At 35.4% G+C, this 17,182-nt stretch overlaps 1 protein-coding gene across 1 annotated transcript; it reads right to left on the reverse strand.

Annotated features, from left to right (window-relative positions):
- Nucleotides 1–1,380: 1,380 nt before the first annotated feature.
- ftr92 (finTRIM family, member 92) lies at nt 1,381–16,243 on the reverse strand. The gene is made up of 7 exons (XM_073939500.1): nt 15,426–16,243; nt 13,543–13,626; nt 9,862–10,095; nt 7,357–7,486; nt 4,655–4,714; nt 4,061–4,367; nt 1,381–2,056 (listed from the first exon to the last, which is right to left on the reverse strand). The coding sequence occupies exons 1-7, from the start codon at nt 15,906–15,908 to the stop codon at nt 1,759–1,761; spliced, it is 1,596 nt and encodes a 531-aa protein (XP_073795601.1). The 5' UTR covers nt 15,909–16,243; the 3' UTR covers nt 1,381–1,758.
- Between the last annotated feature and the right edge of the window lie 939 nt (nt 16,244–17,182).

The following is a 17,182-nucleotide window of genomic DNA, read 5'->3' on the forward strand; positions in this document are numbered from 1 at the left end:
GTCACTTAAAGTTGAATACTGGTGTCTTGAAGGATATCTAGTCTAATATTCTGTGAGTGTGATCTGCCCTTTAATAAAAACTATGGTTGTAAATTGGTTGCAGTCAGCAATTTAACATCAGCAATCTGACTATTGAAAACACTGTCATGCAGAATATGAACATTAAACATCTTTATTGAAAAATAAAAGAAATGTGTAACACAAGTGCAGTACGTAATCGATAACAGGTTTCCTAAAGTGCCACGCTTAGGGTGTTATATATACCATAATTTCTGTTACTGTCATCTCCATTACTGTCATGGCTGTTAGTTTTCAACTCTGTTACTGTCATCTTCGTGTCATCTTTGTTATTTTCAACTTTGAATCCAATACTGTCATCTCCAATACTGTTATCTCCGTCAACGTCATCTCCATTACTGTCATCTCCATTATTTTTCAACTCTGTTACCGTCATCTCCGTTACTGTCATCTGTTATTTTTCAACAATGTTTCTGACATCTCTCTGTCATCCTCGTTATTTTTCAACTCTGTTAGTCATCTCCGTGTCATCTTCGTTATTTTCAACTCCATTGCGGTCATCTCCGTTACTGTCATTACAGTTATTTTCTTAACTCTGTTGCTGTCATCTCCATGTCATCTTTGTTATTTTCAACTCAGTTGCGGTCATTCTCCGTTACTGTCATCTCCGTCAATGTCATCTCCATTACTGTCATTTCCGTTAACATCAACTTCATTAATGTCATGTCTGTTATTTTTCAACTCTGTTTCTGTCATCTTTGTGTCATCTTTGTTATTTTCAACTCATTTACCGTCATTTCCGTCAACGTCATCTCCATTAATGTCATCCCCGTTATTTTTCAACTCTGTTAGTCATCTCTGTGTCATTTTTGTTACCGTCATCTCCGTTTCTGTCATTTCTGTTATTGTCATCTCCATTAATGTCATCTCCGTTATTTTTCAACAATGTTACTGACATCTCTGTGTTATCTTAGTTATTTCGAACACTGTTACCATCCTCTCCGTTAATGTCATCTTCGTTAATGTCATCCCCATTATTTTTCAACTCTGTTACTGTCATCTCCGTGTCATCTTCATTATTTTTCAACTCTGTTACTGTCATCTCCGTGTCATCTTCATTATTTTTCAACTCTGTTACTGTCATCTCCGTGTCATCTTCATTATTTTTAACTCTGTTACTGTCATCCTCGTTTACGTCCTCTCCATTAATGTCATCCCTGTTATTTTTCCACAATGTTACTGACATCTCTGTCATCTACGTTATTTTCAACACCGTTTCCGTCATCTCCATTACTGACGTCTCCAATATTTTCAACTCCATTACTGTCAGCTCTGTTACTTTCATCTTTGTTATTTTCAACTCCGTTTCGTAAACTTTGTTACTGTCGTCTTTGTTATTTTTAAATTGGTTTCTGTCAATTCTGTTACCGTCATCTCGATTATTTTTAATAAGGACATTTCAGTGAATTTCTCATTCACTTTTTAAAAACAATAGTATGATGAAAATGCATAACATTGTGTTTTAAACATGAGAGAACTTGAGATCAGCATCTGGATAAGCATCCGCACTATAAAATGTCAACTCTGTTATGAAAAGTTTAACAATAAGTTAAAGCAGAATTAGTAACATAATCAACTGTTCACTATCACATTCACACATTTCAGCATTCATTAGCGTTATTAACAGATTCAGGTTACTGTAAGCTCCATATTTCTTGTGTATTTTTAAATCTATGCTGATTATTTTTTGCGACTCCTCGTTATCTTCACGGTTTTCTGTCTGTGATTTGCACATGCTTTTTTTTTCTTGGGTTTGTCCATTTCTGGTGCACAAAATCTGGCAGTGGATCCCTGAAAGAGACCAAACCCTGGATGCAGAGGCCGAGTAAAGCGTGTGTGGAGTCTGTGCAGGAGGATCATGCAGTCTGAGACGCTGTAGAAACACAGAATACCCGCACGGGTGTCCAGATAAACCCCAATCCTTCCGGAAGCCGGAACACTGACCTCCGTCTCCACGTTATTGTGCACCACTGCATATCTGGATATGGAGTACAGCAAGGTTACTACAGATTAGCATTTAAAATTTTTACATTTAATATTTCAGGACGATTTTTACATTTGTGTTTACTTCAATACTCTTTAATTAAAAAGAGTTAGATACTATTTTACGTGTTTTTATTTCAACACTAAATTATTTTTTTTCATTTCGATGCTATTTTTAAAAGTAGTATTTTTCATTTTCATTTTTGTTTCATTTTCGCTTAATGCAATTTTTTTGCTATTTTATTTTTATTCAATTTTTACCTTTGTTATTTTGATACGTTTTATTTGGTACTATTTTTAAATGACTTCTATTAAAGACTTCTATTAAATGACTTCTATTCTATTGTTACATTTTGCTTTTATTTCGATACATTAGTTTATTTTGATACAATTCTTCAATTAGTTATTTCGATACCGTTTTTTTTTAGTAATTTGTTGTTTTTTTGATTACTATTTTTTACATTTGTTTTTATTCCTATACTCTTTTTAAATTATTATTTTTACTTGTGTTTAAATTGCGATACAATTTTTTTACTGCTTTTATTCCGATGCTGTTTTTACATTTGTTTTTATTTTGATGATATTTTAAAAATTAGTTATTTTCGATAATGTTTTAATTGATGTTTCGATAAGTTCAATTATTTTATTTCAATGCTATTTTTGCATTTTTAAATTTAATCTTTTTTTTAAACATTTATTCTTATTTCGATACTATTTTTACATTAGTTTTATTTTTTTTGATGCTATTTACTATTTTTATTTTTGTCAATTCGATACTTTTATATTTGATACTATTTTTTCATTTGTTTTTATTTCTATACTCTTCAAATTAATTTTTATTTAAATGCTATTGTTACTTTTGTTTTACAATTGTTTCATTTTGATACAATTCTTTAGTTAGTTATTATGATACTGTTTTTACATTAGTTGTTTTTTTAATACTGTTTTATACATTGGTTTTTTTTCTATACTCTTTAAATTTGTTTTTATTTAAATACTATTATTGCTTATGTTTATATTTCAATACTATTCTTACATTGCTTTTATTCTGATCCTATATTTACATTTGTATTTTATTTTGATGCTATTTTAAAAATTTGTTCATTTCTATAACTTTATTTGATACTGTTCCGATTAGTTCAATTTTATTTCAATGCTATTTTTGCGTTTTTATTTTGATGATATATTTTTTAACATTTGTTATTATTTCGATACTATTTTTACATTTGTTTTTATTTTGATGCTATTTACTATTTTTACCTTTGTCGATTCTATACTTTTGTATTTGATACTATTTTAACATTTGTGTTTATATCTATACTCTTTTTAAATTTGTTTTTATTAAAATATTATTTTTATCTTTGTTTTAATTTTGATACTATTTTTAAATTTGTTTAATTTTAATACAATTCTCTTAAATTAGATTATTTCGGTATTGTTTTTACATTTGTTTTGTATGCTATTTTTACATTTGTTTTTATTTCAAAATTATTTTTACAATTGTTTTTGTTTTGATACCATATTAAAATTAGTTTATTTAAATACTATTTTTCAATTACTTTTTAGTTTGGTACTATTAAAATTTTAGTTTGATTTCTATTATTTTTTAATTAATTTCTATTTTATTGCTATTTTTCAATGTTTTATTTTGATACTATTTTTAAATTGATTATATTTTGATATTATTTTTTAATTAGTTTTGTTTATTTGTTTTTGGATGCTATTTTAAATTAGTCTGATTTAGAAATATTTTTTTACATTTGCTGTAAATTTCCGTTTATTTTGCTCATTTCATCAATGGTTTTCTTAGTATAGTTTTTATTTTGTAAGCATTTTTATTTAGTTTATATTACAGATTATATTTTAATTACATTACAACATGGATAAGGAACTATATGCAATTAAAATAGTCAGATTAACTATTCACTGGATGTTTATCAGTGGCTGGAAAACACCAGCTGTAGTTCTAGCAGTTTTAGATATTGTGCACTATAATAACCTTTCAGAGCAGTCCAGACTCCAGGAGTGTGTGTTGTACCCAAACCCAGTGTCGTCCTGTTCTCCAGTTCGGCTAATGTCTGCGTAGGTCACTGCGATGTCCACGCCGTACCGACCGCTCCACTCCGCCTCCCAGTAGCAGCGGCCAATTAGACACTCTCGACCCAAAACCTGGGCCCACCACTGGAAGCGATGCGGGTGTTCAGGGTACAGCTGGAGGTCTGGGCTGCAGGCCACGGCACGGTTCGCATCCGATAAACGAAGGCTCCTGTGGGCTGTGTTTGGGTCTAGACTCAAAGGAACCAGAACTGATGGAAGACAAGAAACAGTGTTTTGTTTGAGCTATTGATAGTTTTCAGTCTTGTGAGCTGTGCAGAGACCTAAAAACAAAGAGCCGTAATGGCGGCTACGCTGAGATCTCCATAGAAATGCAGCACAATCTGCTCCAATTTCCATCTGTTTCAAGCTGCCAATATTTGATCACATATAAACAGAACAAAGTACTATGACCGCCTTTAACCTTTCCTTTTGTCCTTTTGCAATTTTTAGTTTTTGGTTTTATTAAAACTTGAACAGAACCGTCTAGAGGACTCACACTGTAGAAACTCCTCCCTCGTCTTGGGTTCGAGAGGCAGTAAGATCTTCTCTGCGGTCACTACAGAAACATGAGGTGAGAGAATCGTTAATTCTTTATTGAATTATCGACAAATAACATATTGCTGGCTAGGAGTACTGACGTATTGTATTGTAACGTATCATATCGCATCGTATTGTGACATCCAATTTACACCCCCCGTAGTGTTGCAGAATTTGTGAAAATATCGACAAATATTGTATCGCTGGCTAAGTGTATCGACATATATTGTTTCGTATTGTATCGTATTGTGATGACATGTCCAATTTATAACCCTAGTGTTATGCAGTTTATTCAACCATCAACAAATACTGAATTGCTTTACAAAGAGTATCGACATATCGTATTGTATCATATTGTATCGCATTGTGATGAGATGTCCAATTTACACCTGTAGTGTTTTGCAAAACTTATTGAAGTATCGACAAATATCGTATCGTTGGCTAAGTCTATTGACATCATATTGTATTGTGATGAGATGACTAATTTACACCCCTAGTGTTGTGCAGAGTTTATTAAAGTATCAACAAATATCGTATCGCTTGGCAAAGAGTATCGACATATTGTATTGCAGCGTATTGTGATGAGATGTCCAATTTACTGCCCCAAGTGTTTTGCAGAACTTACTGAAGTATCGCTAAATATTGTATCGCTGGCTAAGTGTATTGAAATATCGTATTGTATTGTATCGTATTGTGATAAGACGCCCAAATTTAGACCCTTAATGTTTTGCTGAATTTATTGAAGTATCAACAAATATTGTAACGTTGGCTAAGAGTATTGACTTATCATATTGTATCGTATATTGTATATTGTATCGTATATTGTATATCGTATTGTGATGAGATGTCCAATTTACACCCCTAGTGTTATGCAGAGTTTACTGAAGTATCGACAAATATTGTATCACTAACCAAGTGTATTGACATATAGACTATCGTATGGTATCGTATTTTAATGAGATGTCCAATTTATACCCCAAGTGTTTTGCAGACTTTATTAAAGTATCGACAATTATCGTATCGTTGGCTAAGTCTATTGACATATCATATTGTTTTGTGATGAGATGTCCAATTTACACACCAAGTGTTATGCAGAGTTTATTGAAGTATCGACAAATATTGTATTGGTTGGCAAAGAATATCGACATATTGTATCGTATTATATTGTATCGTATTATATTGTATCGTATTGTGATGAGATGTACAATTTACACCACAAATGTTTTGCAGACTTTGTTGAGATATCAACAATTATCAGATCATTGGCTAAGTCTATTGACATCATATTGTATTGTGATGAGATGTCTAATTTACACTCCAAGTGTTATGCAGAGTTTCAACAAATATTGAATCGCTTGGCAAAGAGTATCGACATATCATATCGTATTATATTGTATCGTATTGTGATGAAATGTCCAATGTACACCCCAAGGGTTTTGCAGACTTTATTGAGGTATCGATAAATATATTGCTTGTCTAAGAGTATCACATATCGTATTGTAATTTATCATATTGTATCGAATCGTATTGAGATGAGACGTCTAAATTTAGACCCTTAATGTTTTGCTGAATTTATTAAAGTATCAACAAATATCATATTGTTGGCTAAGAGTATCGACATATTGCATTGTATATTGTTGCAAGACGTCCAATTCACATACTTAGTGTTTTGCAGACTTTACTGAAGTATCGACAAACATCTTATCGCTTGGCAAAGAGTATCAAAGTATTGTATTGTATCGTATTGTGATGAGATGTCCAAGTTACACCTGTAGTGTTTTATAGAATTTATTGAAGTATCGATAAATATCGTATTGCTTGGCAAAGAGTATCAACATATTGTATTGTATCATATTTTATATTATATTGTACTGTAGTGTACAATATTATCAACAAATATTGTATTGTTTGGCTAAGAGTATCAAGATATCGTATTGTTTTGTATTGTATTGTATTGTATTGTATTGTATTTACACCTTTAAGGGCGTCACACACCGGATGCGCCGCTCAGAGCCGCGACACAGTGCGCACATGACAGTTGAAAGTATCGCACACCAGACACGCACATTTGCATGTTATTTAAAATAAAACTATTCAGATGGCGCTCTGTGGCGCGGCAGAAATATTAACAGTGTCCTGAGTCATGGCTGACTTGCGTCGCCGGTGTGTATACCCTGATAGAAACCTATGTTTAGAACTTTAAAATGCATGGCGCTGGGTGTTGTGCGATGTTGCACATCACTGAGCTGCACTTCTGGCGGGCGACCCCCTTTAGTGTTATGCAGAATTTTTTGACAAATCAACAAATATCGTATCACTTGGCTAAGAGTATGGACATTGTATTGTAATGTATCATGTTAAGAGTGTAGTTGTTGTGCCTCAATTATGACTTACTCTTTCCTGCCGTACATTATTAAATGCTGAACTGCGCCAGTTGTTCCCTCAATGGCTGCTGTACATCTTCCATCATTGAGGGGTTTATAATCATCAGTTTTTGCAGAGTATTGTGCATAAAATACTGCTTTACCACTGGCGGGATATCTGACAACAATGGTTTATAGTTCGAGTAGTAAATCAGTGTAACGAAACACTCTCGTACTCCTGCCTAAAATAGTTTTTCGTCAGGCATCGACTTTAGATTTTGCTCATTATTTTTTTTACCTGCTGAGGAAATGCTACTGATTTCCCGTCTCCAGACGTCCTGTATTTGTGCAGTTAATGAGGAGAGGGACTTGATCATTTCCCCAAAAGAGAACTGTGAGTTAGTGGTCAGGCTGGGCACGTCTGTGCTCTGAGAAACAGGACAGAAGAAAATTAAATGTTACTGCAACAGATGAACATTAGCCATTCGAGAGCCTCTTTTATCCAGAGCATCTTTTTGCACAGATCAAACAAGCAGCCCCAGTCTTCACCAGCTGAAAGGGGATTCCATTGGTTAATTTTAATGATTACATGGCTCTCTGGAACACTTGATTCTGATTGGTTAGTCATGGCATTCAAAAGTATGATATTCCCAGATAACAACCGCTGAATAATACAGACTAATCCGGGTACTTCACATGATTTTGACTGTCAGTGAATACATTCACATCCATATTTACATGCTTGTCTTTTTATGCTGGAGGTTAGTGTATACTCCATCAGCTGTTTCTGACTGTGTGTCTCCATCTAGTGTCTGAATAATGTGCAGGTTAGTGTATACTCCATCAGCTGTTTCTGACTGTCTCCATCTAGTGTCTGAATAATGCGCAGGTTAGTGTATACTCCATCAGCTGTTTCTGACTGTCTCCATCTAGTGTCTGAATAATGTGCAGGTTAGTGTATACTCCATCAGCCGTTTCTGACTGTCTCCATCTAGTGTCTGAATAATGCGCAGGTTAGTGTATACTCCATCAGCTGTTTCTGACTGTCTCCATCTAGTGTCTGAATAATGTGCAGGTTAGTGTATACTCCATCAGCTGTTTCTGACTGTCTCCATCTAGTGTCTGAATAATGCGCAGGTTAGTGTATACTCCATCAGCTGTTTCTGACTGTCTCCATCTAGTGTCTGAATAATGTGCAGGTTAGTGTATACTCCATCAGCTGTTTCTGACTGTCTCCATCTAGTGTCTGAATAATGTGCAGGTTAGTGTATACTCCATCAGCTGTTTCTGACTGTCTCCATCTAGTGTCTGAATAATGTGCAGGTTAGTGTATACTCCATCAGCTGTTTTAGACTGTCTCCATCTAGTGTCTGAATAATGCGCAGGTTAGTGTATACTCCATCAGCTGTTTCTGACTGTCTCCATCTAGTGTCTGAATAATGCGCAGGTTAGTGTATACTCCATCAGCTGTTTCTGACTGTCTCCATCTAGTGTCTGAATAATGTGCAGGTTAGTGTATACTCCATCAGCTGTTTCTGACTGTCTCCATCTAGTGTCTGAATAATGTGCAGGTTAGTGTATACTCCATCAGCTGTTTCTGACTGTTTGTCTCCATCTAGTGTCTGAATAATGTGCAGGTTAGTGTATACTCCATCAGCTGTTTCTGACTGTCTCCATCTAGTGTCTGAATAATGTGCAGGTTAGTGTATACTCCATCAGCTGTTTCTGACTGTTTGTCTCCATCTAGTGTCTGAATAATGTGCAGGTTAGTGTATACTCCATCAGCTGTTTTAGACTGTCTCCATCTAGTGTCTGAATAATGCGCAGGTTAGTGTATACTCCATCAGCTGTTTTAGACTGTCTCCATCTAGTGTCTGAATAATGCGCAGGTTAGTGTATACTCCATCAGCTGTTTCTGACTGTCTCCATCTAGTGTCTGAATAATGTGCAGGTTAGTGTATACTCCATCAGCTGTTTCTGACTGTCTCCATCTAGTGTCTGAATAATGTGCAGGTTAGTGTATACTCCATCAGCTGTTTCTGACTGTCTCCATCTAGTGTCTGAATAATGTGCAGGTTAGTGTATACTCCATCAGCTGTTTCTGACTGTTTGTCTCCATCTAGTGTCTGAATAATGTGCAGGTTAGTGTATACTCCATCAGCTGTTTCTGACTGTTTGTCTCCATCTAGTGTCTGAATAATGTGCAGGTTAGTGTATACTCCATCAGCTGTTTTAGTTTCTGTCAGCGTTGACATTAAATTAAAGAATCAATAATCTATTACAGCTCAGAACAATGGATAGTGTCTATTTTCTTTATTTTAATGGAAGTAGCCATGTTATGAATGGGATATTCTCCCCAGGTTTTACCAGAATTACTGGATGTAAAAACATCCTGGATGAACTTTATCTTGCTTATTATGCAGCGACTGGCCACAAAACATAAACATTTTAGAGTAATAGTTTTAATAAAGCTTTAATTAAATGCAAAGCTGACAAAAACTAAAACAGCTGATGGAGTATACACTAACCTGCGCATTATTCAGACACTAGATGGAGACAGTCAGAAACAGCTGATGGAGTATACACTAACCTGCACATTATTCAGACACTAGATGGAGACAAACAGTCAGAAACACCAGCTGCAGACCCATATGAATGTGTGTGTCTCAGTTCCCAGATGACCCTGTGTTATTCTGCGGTTCTTATCTGGGTATAACACACCTGATGATGTAATGACTGACCAATCAGAATCCAGTATTCCAGACAGACGTGTAATATCTGGAGGCTCTGGTCCTGTTGTCACCTGTAGTAAGTGTAAGTGATCTTCAGTTTGTGAAAGCTGCTCCAGTTCAGAGTGTTTTCTCTTCAGCTTTTGGATCTCCTGGTCCAGATGTTCCAGATGTTCCTGAATTCTGTCCATCTCCACGCTCATCTGAGTTTGCAGCAGATTCATCACCTCTGTGTGGCTTCTCCGTATAAAGCTGAGCATTTGGGTGAAGATCCTGTCGCCTTCTTCCTCTGTGGCTTTAGTCAGGTTCTGTGTGGGGAAATGCAGCCAGATTTACATTTAAACCAGTGGAAACCAATCGAATGACAGTTTCCGAATTGTCACATGATTCTGCTCACTTTGGGAATGAACAAAAAATAGTTAGTCCATACTCTGTAAAAAAATCACCATTTGTTCAGCACGCTATACTTTTTCTGTCATATATACTAAGAATTGTGATTAAGAATTGTTTGTCCAGAAAACTCACTTAAACATGTAGACTTAACATTCTAGCGAATATTGTTGACATAACATATAGTTTTATGTGAGTAATTCTTAGTATATATGACAAAAAAAGTACAGCGTGCTGAATTTTGTTTTTTACAGTGCAAGAAAAACAAGTTAAAGGTGCAGTATGTAGGATTGTCTAGTGGTTAAACTCTTTATTGCAGTCCAAATTCAAAATATTGGAGAGGGGTGTTTTTCACCTAGGGTCCGTTCTTCGTATCTCGCTTAAATGATCTAAGATTATTTGGCAGATCCTGGATCTTTTAATCTTGATAACTGATCTCTCGCTAATTTGGTTCTTCAAACGAGTTAGCGAATCAGATTAGAATGTCTGGATAAACTGATCTGAGATCGCTGCGTGTGTTGTGAAGGACAGATCTATCCATCCTCGAAATCATGATCAGCAATGCATCGATTGGCTGACTGCACAGCTGCGTAATGACATCATCTGATTAATATTCAATTATCCATGTGAGCAAAATTACATCAAATTAGCAGTAAACGGCTTGTTAAATATGACACGCAATAACCTTCCACATTTGTTGTGAGCTGCAGGCTTTACACTTTCATGTGTCGAGAGTATTCATCATGTATTTCAATGCAAATCAGTGTATTTAGTTCCACATTTAGAAAAGATTGTCTATATTATAGTAGCCATTTTTTAATCGGTGTAAAGAATAACTGGTTGTTTACAAAAGCATTTTGATATTGGTAAAGGCGTCTGCAACTTTTGTGAAGCATCAAATCACCGGCATATTAACTATCAAAACATGTTTATGACTGCTGAAATGTATTATTGCTTTTAAAAAAAGTCACATATTGTGCATTTCTATCATACACAATTTGTACTAAAGCGATCTAAAAAGTTCATATCAATAAGTTTTCTCTGTGCACCACCAGGTGGCAGTCTTTGTACTTTCATTTCGAGGGTGCAGATTGCATAAGTTTTATTAATATGTATAACTTAATTTATTTTATTAATGACTATGACTTTATATATATATATAGTTAAAACATATTTACCATTTTCCCAAGTGTATATAACTACTACTACTACTACTACTGTGAATGAACGTCGCCTCGTGGTTCCATCCCAAAGAGGGAAGAAATCGCTTTCGCGAACGCTCACGCTCAATCTGCCCAGTTGGTGGAATGAACTCCCTAACTGCATCAGAACAGCAGAGTCACTCGCTATTTTCAAGAAACGACTAAAAACTCAACTATTTAGTCTCCACTTCACTTCCTAATCTGTAATTGCCTCTCTGAATATCACACTAACTGTACCAAAAAAAAAAATTGCGTAAATTGGTTGTGTAAATTGCTTCCTTGTCCTCATTTGTAAGTCGCTTTGGATAAGAGCGTCTGCTAAATGACTAAATGTAAATGTAAATGTACTACTGTAAGAAAATATCAGAATTCGGAGCATACTTTCTGTATTATCTTTGCTTGAACTAAGCCGATCTAATCCTTTGGATATGAATTGCTCCCGATCAGGTTTGACCTAGCAGAACTGTTGCTATGACAACAACTCTTGGATCAGCTTTGAAGAACGAAACGATCCTGGATCATGTCAAATCGTCAATTGCCAGATTGATGACACAAACAGAAGCAGAGCATGCCTGAAGATCCAGCTTTATGCCGCGGTCACACTACAGTTTGAGTAAGCAAAATTCTGTCATACAGCACTGCGAAAGGGGCGGGATTAAACAAAATGATTAGACATAAAGCAATCGATTGGTCCATATTTTACATTTCTGTCCAGAGAGGTCAAGTTTTGATCTTAGATTGGTCTCGTGCTGTCACGTGATGCAATTTTACAGGTCAGAGTTCACCAAGCTTCAATTTTGCGAACTGTGAAACTTCTCGCACAAGCTTGTGTTTCCGGTCTGACGCATTCGTTTGCGTATGAATAGCAGTCTATGAGGGCTTAAGGCTCATACACACCAGGGTGCTTTTGGAAAAACGAGCAAGAGGCGTTTATTTTTTAAATGAGGCTTTTACGCCTGGCGTTTTGCCCGTATGTGTGCACGATCACAATGACGGCCTTTATTTAGTCACGAGGCGTTAAACGTTGATGGAAAACACAAGCAAAAAACATCTCAGTGTGCACGGGCCTTAATACTGCAGTGTGACATTTACATGGCACGATGCTCAGCTAATGTTTTAACTCTGATATTTATATAATTTACTCATTTAAAACGCTCTCATGTATGTTTTATACCTCTGAATCTGTGTCTAATATCTGCATCTGGTTCTGTCCTCCAATGGTGCATTTTCAGCTGAATACATTTAGAGCCCTCATGACTAAAATTCTATACACTGTTTCACACTATCTGGCAACCCAGGGTATTAAAATATAATTGGTTAAACTCACAATGGGCGGAGTTACAGTGACTAGCTCAAAGACAGACATTCATTCATTCATTTTACTTCAGCTTAGTCTCTGTTTCAGGGGTTACCACAGCGGAATGACCCACCAACTATTCCAGCATATGTTTTACACAGCGGATGCCCTTCCAGCTGCAACCCAGTACTGCAACCAACTGACTTAAGCATTGTTTATCAGATGAACAGGGCAGCACGGTGGTGCAGTGGGTAGCATGTTCGCCTCATAGGAAGAAGGTCGCTGGTTCGAGTCCCGGCTGGGTCAGTTGGTGTTTCTGTGTGGAGTTTGCATGTTCTCCCCAAGTTGGCGTGGGTTTCCTCCGGGTGCTCCACAATCCAAACACATGCGCTATAGTCGAATTAGGTAAGCTGAAAAGTCTATAGTGTATGGATGTTTCCCACTGATGGGTTGCAGCTGGAAGGGCATACGCTGCGTAAAACGTGCTGGATAAGTTGGCGGTTCATTCCACTGTTGCAATGAATCAGATAAACTTGTATGTTATGGCTTAAATATCTGTTATTTTTTTAATTAAAAACATACATACAGCAGCTTTACCTCAGGGCGTAGCAACCGGGGGGACGGGATACATCGCCCTCCCTTCAAGAGACGGACGATTTAGAAACAGCTGATTAATGATTGTATGAATGTAAACTTTGGGATCTGATACAGCTGTCTCCCCCACTTTTAAAATGTCTGCTACGCCCATGTAGTTTCTTGATAGGACAAAGCCGTCATCATTCAGAAAGAGCTTTATTGCCAGATATGTTTAAACTACAGACAAAAGGTTCCAACAAGTTGATTTGACATTTACTTTCTCCACTCACCCTGAGGTTTCCGGCAGCTTTCCGCATTTCCCTCAGCTCGGTCTCTCTCTCCCTGATCATCTGCTTGGACTTTTCCAGCCGTCTCTGGGAATCATTGGACAACATCAAACACTCAAGACTCTAGGTGCGTCCCAAATCACACACATATGCACTATTCTACTGCATAGTACTATAAACAGTCTCTTTAATATACAGAGCTGTTGAAGCATTAGAAAATAATGCACAGTATGAGTGGTACAATCAGAATAATTGACAAAATAATGCACAATATAAGCAGAATAATGCACTCTGTCACTGAATCATTAGAAAATAATGCACAGGTAGAACATGTAGAATAATTGATGACAGACTGTTGAATTATCAGTAAATAATGCCCAACATAAGTAGAATAAGCAAAACAATTGATGACATATTGGTTGTCATATTGACATATGTGGTATAAGCAGAATAATTGATGACAGTGTTGGATTATTAGAAAATAATGCACAATATAAGTAGTATAAACTAAAAACAACTGATGGCAGTGTTGGATTATTAGTAAATAATGCACACTAGATGTGGTGTAAATGCACTTATTGATGACCCTGTTGACATATTACAAAATAAGGCACAGTTTAAGTGGTATAAGCAGAATAATTGATGACAGAGTGTTGAATTAATAGAAAATAATGCACAATATAAGTATTATAAGCAGAATAATGCACTCTGTGTTGTTGAATTATTATATAATAATGCACAGTAGAAGTGGAGTAATTGATGACAGTTGAATTATTATAAGATAATGCAAAATATAAATAGCATAAGTGGAATAATTGATGACAGACTGTTGAATTAATAGAAAATGATGCACAAAATACAAAATATATGCAGAATAAATCATGACAGACTGTTGAATTATTATAAAATAATTTAAAGAATAAATAGTATGAGCAGAATAATTGTGACAGGGTTGACATATTACAAAATACAGCATGGTGTAAGTGGTATAAGCAGAATAATTGATGACAGAGTGTTGAATTATTAGAAAATAATATACAGTATTAGTAGTATAAGCAGAATAATGCACTCTCTCACTGAATCATTATAAAATAATGCACAGGTAGTACATGCAAAATAATTGATGACAGACTGTTGGATTATTAATAAATAATGCCCAATATAATTAGAATAAGCAAAACAATTGATGACAGTGTTGGATTACTAGAAAAAAATGCAGTTAAAGTAGTTTAAGCAGATTAATTGATGACAGACTGTTGAATTATTAAAAGATAATGCAAAACATAAGTAGTATAAGTGGAATAAACGATGACAGATGTTGAGTCAATAGAAAATAATGCACAAGATAAGTAGTATAAGAAGAATAATGCACTCTGTGTTGTTGAGTTATTAATTAGTAATTGATGACAGTTGAATTATTATAAGATAATGCAAAATATAAGTAGCATAAGTGGAATAATTGATGACAGACTGTTGAATTAATAGAAAATAATGCACAAAATAGGAAATATATGCAGAATACATCATGACAGACTGTTGAATTAGTAGAAAATAGTGTAAAGAATAAGTGGTATACGCAGAATAATTGATGACAGAGTGTTGAATTATTATAAAACAATGCACAATATAAGTAGAATAAGCACACTAATGCACTCTGTGTTGTTGAATTATTAGAAAATACAATACAGTATAAGTAGCATAAGCGGAATAATTGATGACAGTGTTGAGTTAATATAAAATAATGCACAATATTAGTGTGAGTGCACTGATTGATGACAGACTGTTGAATTATCTGACAATAGTGCGCAGTAGACATAGTATAAGTGGAATAATGCACATCATGTCATTGAATTATTAAGAGTCTTATACCTGTCTCTGTTACACACCTGTTCCTCTGTTCTCTCCTGCGCAGTGCTGCCGTGTCCTCCATACACCTCCAGCAGGTTCTGATGCTCCCTCCACGTCGCCCTATGCAGGCGTCCACTGGAGTGCACTAGTAAGTGTGCATTTGCAGCGCTCGGCTCAGTGCGTGTCCTCAGGTGAGTTTCACAGTAAACATCATCCACATCTGCAGACTCCAGCACTGTGCTCTCCAGCTGCTCCCAAACAGAGGACACATCAGCATCTGCAGGACAGCTGCTTTCACTCGGGTCCTGTAGATCTGCAGACTCATCCATATCTGGAGGACAGGTGCTTTCACTCAGGTCCTGTAGGTCTGCAGTAGAAGCCTCAGACACATTAAGATCTTGAGGATGGGTGGTTTCACTCGGGTCCTGTAGGTCTGCAACAGAGGCCACAGACTCTTCCAGATCTGCAGGACAGCTGCTTTCACTCAGGTCCTGTAGGTCTGCAGTAGAGGCCAGAGACATTTTAAGATCTTGAGGATGGGTGGTTTCACTCAGGTCCTGTAGGTCTGCAGTAGAAGCCTCAAACACATTAAGATATTGAGGATGGGTGGTTTCACTCGGGTCCTGTAGGTCTGCAATAGATGCTACAGACTCATCCACATCTGGGGAAGAGCTGCTTTCACTCAGAGTGGTGTCACAGAGTGGATTTCACGAGTGGATTCTGCTCATCTGCCATTTGCTCAGCGTTAAAGAGACGAGACAAACACTTTAGTTTCGATTTCTGCCTTTCCTTGTGTGTTTGTGTGTGTGTGTGTGTGTGTGGGTGGAGCTCTGTACTGTGTGTGTGTGTTCTAGATAAAGAGAGGCTAAAGTGAAACCTAAGTGCAAATAGGCAGATGGTTGCTTAAAGTGACGGTGCAACCAAAAATAACAACTGTAAACATTAATGTAACATCACACTTGTTTTGCTATCTTGATCTTGTTCTAAACACTAAAGAAGATACATATACGTATTTTTTAATGTATATCTTTTTTTTATTGAAGTAAAAAATTACATTTACGTACAACAACACAAACACTGGAGTTTCTTTCTTTCTGTTTGTGCTAAAATAACCCAACCACCAAGACCTGAACATCGCAAGGCAGCTTAAGATAAATACAATAATTACATAAACTAAAGTCATGAGGCAGAGGTCTAAAGGCATTTTGTAACGTGACAGTGATGATGATGATGATTTAAAAAAGCATATTTCATTGAAAGAATGCTGAAGAAATGCAGCTCTGTTTCCATCCTGCTATTTTTATGTGCATTTTGGATTATAACATAGAAAATGCTAGATGCTAACGGCAAGATGGGCATACATAGATTTTTTTAATAGAATTAAAATAAAAACAAATTGAAAAATTGTCTCAAATAAAAAGACTTTTTTTTAACAAAAAATGTAAAAATAGTATCAAAATAAAAACTAATAAAAAATGTTATTGTAATAAAAGTTCAATGAAAAATAGTATTAAAATAAAACAAATTTTAAAATAGTATCAAAAATTAATTTAATAATAGTATAGAAATAACAACAAATGTTAAAATTGTATCAAAATAAACAACAAATGTATAAAATAGTATAAAAAATAACAAATGTAAAAATAGTATCAAAATAAAATCAAATGCATAAATAGCATCAAAATTAGAACAAATGTAGAAATAGTATTTAAATAAAAATAGATTAAAAAAGTATTGAAATGAAAACAAATGTAAAAAAATAGTATAAAAATCTAAACAAAGGTAAAAATAGTAT

Source organism: Danio rerio, chromosome 23 (assembly GCF_049306965.1).
Source record: "Danio rerio strain Tuebingen ecotype United States chromosome 23, GRCz12tu, whole genome shotgun sequence".
NCBI lineage: Eukaryota > Metazoa > Chordata > Actinopteri > Cypriniformes > Danionidae > Danio > Danio rerio.

Bases quoted from the DNA above. Each gene is read 5' to 3' on its own strand.
- ftr92 (XM_073939500.1), bottom strand. From the start codon at position 15,908: ATGTCTCTGGCCTCTACTGCAGACCTACAGGACCTGAGTGAAAGCAGC. The intron at 4,715-7,356 runs GTAAAAAAAATA...ATGTTTCTGTAG, and splicing joins CAGTAGCATTTCCTCAGCAG to TGACCGCAGAGAAGATCTTA. The intron at 2,057-4,060 runs GTTATTATAGTG...CTCCATATCCAG, and splicing joins AGTCTGGACTGCTCTGAAAG to ATATGCAGTGGTGCACAATA.